The sequence below is a fragment of the Lipotes vexillifer genome, unplaced genomic scaffold, assembly GCF_000442215.2.
Source record: "Lipotes vexillifer unplaced genomic scaffold, Lipotes_vexillifer_v1.1 scaffold916, whole genome shotgun sequence".
Taxonomy (NCBI): Eukaryota; Metazoa; Chordata; class Mammalia; order Artiodactyla; family Lipotidae; genus Lipotes; species Lipotes vexillifer.
In genome coordinates this window covers 1,473,481-1,478,172 of record NW_006798383.1, presented here as the reverse complement: position 1 = coordinate 1,478,172, position 4,692 = coordinate 1,473,481, and the positions used below count along the sequence as shown (strand labels likewise).

At 35.3% G+C, this 4,692-nt stretch overlaps 1 protein-coding gene across 1 annotated transcript; it reads right to left on the bottom strand.

Moving 5' to 3' along the window:
• Positions 1 to 1,888: 1,888 nt before the first annotated feature.
• Positions 1,889 to 3,960, bottom strand: LOC103068787 (protein FAM178A-like). The gene is given in 2 exon segments (XM_082931496.1): positions 1,889 to 2,068; positions 3,055 to 3,960. Coding segments are annotated over 2 exon segments (1,086 nt in total).
• Between the last annotated feature and the right edge of the window lie 732 nt (positions 3,961 to 4,692).

Sequence of the window (4,692 nt, the reverse complement as noted above, 5' to 3'; positions counted from 1 at the left end):
CAACTTCAGATCTGACATCACAAATCACATGAATTCATGAAACTTTTAAAGAATTTTACAGTTGATGGGAATTCCCTGGCAGTCCAGTGGTTAGGAATCCATGCTTCCCTTGCAGGGGGCACAGGTTCCATCCCTGGTTGGGGAACTAAGATCCCACATGCCGCACAGTGCTGCTTAAAAAAAAAAAAAAAAAAAAAAAAAAGAATTTTATAGTAGAGACAAATTTCTCCAGTTAAATTCAGAAAGGGGAATACTCCTCACTTACTGTCTGCAATTCCTATGCTTAGCTACTTAAAGACACATATATACCAACCTCAAGCCAACTGAGGTTTCAATGAATTTCTCTGCATTAGTTTCAAGGATAGTCTTTGAACTAATAAGGAATATTATTTTTCCCCTTTCATAAGCAAAAGCAGTTTGCAACTAGTTACATAAATTTCACTGGGGTTATTATAATTCCCAAACTTTTTGATTTCTGTATGTGTGTGTGTGGGGGGGGGTGTTATCAGTAATAATTCTAAACTTCTTCCTCAAAAGAGTAATTTGATGTAGAAATACCACTTCTGGTTATACTAATTTCAAAACTTGGACTAGGACGGCATACGAATGTTTAACAAGTATGAAGATGCCACTTCACACCCGTTAGGATGGCTATCATTAAAAAACCAGAAAAATCAAGTGCTGGTGAGGAGGTAGAGAAACTGGACCCGTGTGCACTACTGGTAGGAATATAAAATGGTACAGCCACTATGGAAAACAGTACAGCAATTCCTCAAAAAATTATACATAGAATTACCATATGATCCAGCAATTCCACTTCTGGGTATATACCCAAAAGAACTTAAAGTGGGTACTTGAAGAGATAATTTGTACACCCGTGTTCACAGCAGCAAAATTTACAGTAGTCAAAAAACAGAAGCAACTCAAATGTATACATCAATAGATAAATAGATAAATAAAATGAGGTATATACATACAGTGGAATATTATTCAGCCTTAAAAAAGGACAAAATTGGGTCATTTGTAGAGATGTGGATGGATCTAGAGACTGTCATACAGAGTGAAGCCAGAAAGAGAAAAACAAATATTGTACATTAACGCATATATATGGAACCTAGAAAAATGGTACAGATGAACCATTTGCAGAGCAGAAATAGAGACAAAGATGTAGAGAACAAACATATGGACACCAAGGGGGGAAAATGGCAGGGGAGTGGTGGTGGTGGGATGAACTGGGAGATTGGGATTGACATATATACACTAACATGTATAAAATAGATAACTCATAAGAACCTGCTGTATAAAAAAATAAATTAAATTCAAAAATTCAAAGAGGAAATTCTGACACATGCTACAACATGGATGAACCTTGAAGACATTATGCTAAGTGAAATAAGCCAGTCATAAAAGGACAAATACTGTATGATCCCATTTACATGAGGTACCTAGAATAGTCAATTTCATAGTAACAGAAAGAGTGGTAGTTGCCAGGGGCTACAGGGAAGGGGAGAATAGGGAGTTATTGTTTAACGGGTATAAAATTTCAGTTAGGGAAGATGGAAAATAAAAGTTCTGGAGCTGGATGGTGATGATGGTTGCACAACAATGCGAATGTATGGTAATGCCAGTGAACTATACATTTAAAAATGACTGAAATGGTAAATTTTATGTTATATATTTTTGTCACAATAAAAAAAGTACAAAAAAAATTTCTACCCATGCTTTTGATCAAGAACTTCAGCTACCAGATACCAGCTGTGATAAGTAGAAAGGAATTCATACTATTAATTAATGCAGTACGCCATAAAAACCAGGATCTTCTGATTCAGCCTGTAAATAAGAACACCTTATTTCTAACATAGTTGACAGCAAAACTGTTATAATAGCACTAGCACAAAATACATGCTAATTTCTCATGGTTTTTTTTGAGGTAAATTAAAAGCCATCCATACAAACAGTATGTTAAATTTAGCAAGATAGTCACAATGCCAATCTACCTTTGTGTGTCTTCCATCTCCTTCACTAGACGCTCTAAAGTATTTGTATAAGTTCCACTATGAACATGTTCCTAAAACAAGAAGAAAATTTGGGAATACTTTATAACATCTTAGTAGAAGAATTGGGATGTTTTAAATTATTCAGAAGACTAAAAAATATTTTCTATTTCAATAACCTGGGCCAGGAGGATATCTTTCTTAAAAAGATAATTTTCACCATCATGCTTTAAATCTAGAATTTTGTACTGCAGGCAATTTGACTTTTTACCATCTATTAGGAAAGGCACTACTTATAAAAACCCTGCTAGCCTTAGGAACTGACTGTTAACACCCAAGGGCTCCACAGCTACCCTGTCTTTATTTTTAAATTCTATTTTAGTGGAATTAAACTACTAATTTTTAGGTGTCACCATGAAACATTAACACCTTCCCCACCAAATTTTACACACATGAGAATTTAATTCAGCTTATTCCCAAGATAGAATGAAGCACTTCATAAATAAAATTGCACACCACAATTAACAACATTTCTACACTCTACCTTCATTTACAGCAGTGGTCTCCAAAGCAGGGGGTGTGCAAGGTGATCCATTGGGGTGCAGGAAGAAAATAATAGAACTTCTATTTATATGGAACTTCTATAGAAACTCCAGTAGAACTTACTCTATTGTAACTTCTATATAACTTATATAGGAAAATACTTTTTTCTTTTTCTTTTCAAATTGTTTTCTTCATATGCTTCAGAAAGTACATAGTAGTATAGTGGTACAGGTATATAATCTATAGGTATACATATATATTGGGGTACATGCTCAAAATTTTTTTTACTAATAGAAGTGTATGTGATCAAAAAAAGTTTGGAGACCACTGATTTACAGTTATAAAGCTGAAGATATGGGAAATCCATTAACCAAAAAAGAACTATACCACTTTCAGTCTAATTATAAGTTGTAACAAACAGTGAATTTTAAAGTAAGTTCTAACAATCTATCCCTCGTTCACTAGTCAATCCATCTTTCTCTCTTCAAGTAAAAATAAATGTCATAAAACTACTTACTGTATAGTCTGATGACTGAGATCTAAGCCCCTTAGAAAGAGCAGGAGGCTTTCCTGTAGTTGCAGGAGTCTGATTGAAGTTCAAAGCCATTATTTCTTCCAGTGATTTTAATGTTTCCTCTTCCTCATCACTGTCTAGGTTATAACCTAAACTTTCTTCATCACTATCAAAATCACCCCTTAGTTTTCTTTTCAGTGCATTGCTACCTGCATTGGAATTTCCTGAACTCTCTTTATCTGAAGGGGCTTTATCTGAAGGTGCTGTTGGGCTTGGAATACATGGCACAACTTCCAAAGCAGCCGGGAGAGACTTTGTAGGAGTGCCATATTCTGAACGCAAAGATCCCCCACAAATTTTCCCTGTAGATACGTTAGAATCAGCCTTATTAGTCTTTGCTTTGTGTTCCTTGTGTTTGGAGGACTCTGTAGAATGCCCAGAACATTCTTTAGATGAGGAACGCTCTTTATCTTTTTTAGGAACTGGAAGAGTGCAATTTTTAGCATTTAATGGAACCCGAGAGGAACCAGCACTTGGAACATGGGAAAGTAAAGGTAGAAGTTTTGTCTCCTGTGATGCCACAGAGCTAGCAGTTTTATTTTTCTGAAGGTTGCTAGCTTTTTTAACTGCAGACTTTTCCTGAGGTAAAGATAAGTGGGGTTTCTGTATCTTAGTCTCTTTGGTACTTGCCACACGAATTTGGTCACTATTCCTGGAAGAATGGTGCCCAGAATTTGAAGGTGCCAAGCCTGCAGAGGAGCAATCAGCTTCTTCATTCGGTTCCTTGGATATATCTTCCAAGCGCAATACACCACCAGGTGTCTTCAGTGCAATATGTTTTATAAATTTTTCTCTCTGATGTGGTCCATCAGGACGCTTCTCAAGGAAGGACTCTTTTGCTTTTGGCATTATAGATTCTCTTGTGCTTTTCAGATCTGAGTCCACAGAGTTCCTTTTTCTTTTGTCAGGGAATTTATTCTGCTTAGAGCCTGCTAAAATTTAATTTTTGCCAGATTAGTGAAAAGTATACTTTCCTATCTTATTAAAGTTTATTCAGTAAGTGTCTAGAATACCCTGACAAAATGTTTAAATTCTAAAAGTTTAGGCTGAGATTATTAACCACATATGGAATGAGGAAACAGAGTTAATATTTTATTAACTGATAAATACTAGTATCCATGAAATTTAGTCCAAAGCTAATGACAAATGCTCATTTTCATTCAAAAGCTATTAAAAGTTTACCACCTAAATAGAATTAGAGGTGTTACACCACAAAACACTAAAAAACTGCATATCTGTATCAAGGAAAGGATCCTAAAGGCACTTTTCCTCAAAGTGCATATACTCTTTCTTAGACTAAAGCCTACCTAGGTTCTAGAAATGCAACACTTTTACATCTAAATTTATACTGCCTTGAAACACATACACAATACCTAGTTGAAGGCAGAAAAATTTTAATTTCTCAATTAAAAAAAAATTCCCCTAAGTCTTTTTCACTACTATTAAATTTTTTATTCTTTCCCATGTGTCCCTCTAGTCTTCAGCTGTGTTATGGGTTGAACTGTAGCTCCCAAAATGATATGTTGAAGTGTTAACTCCCAGAACCTCAGAATGTGACCTGAATTAGAAACAGGGTCTTTA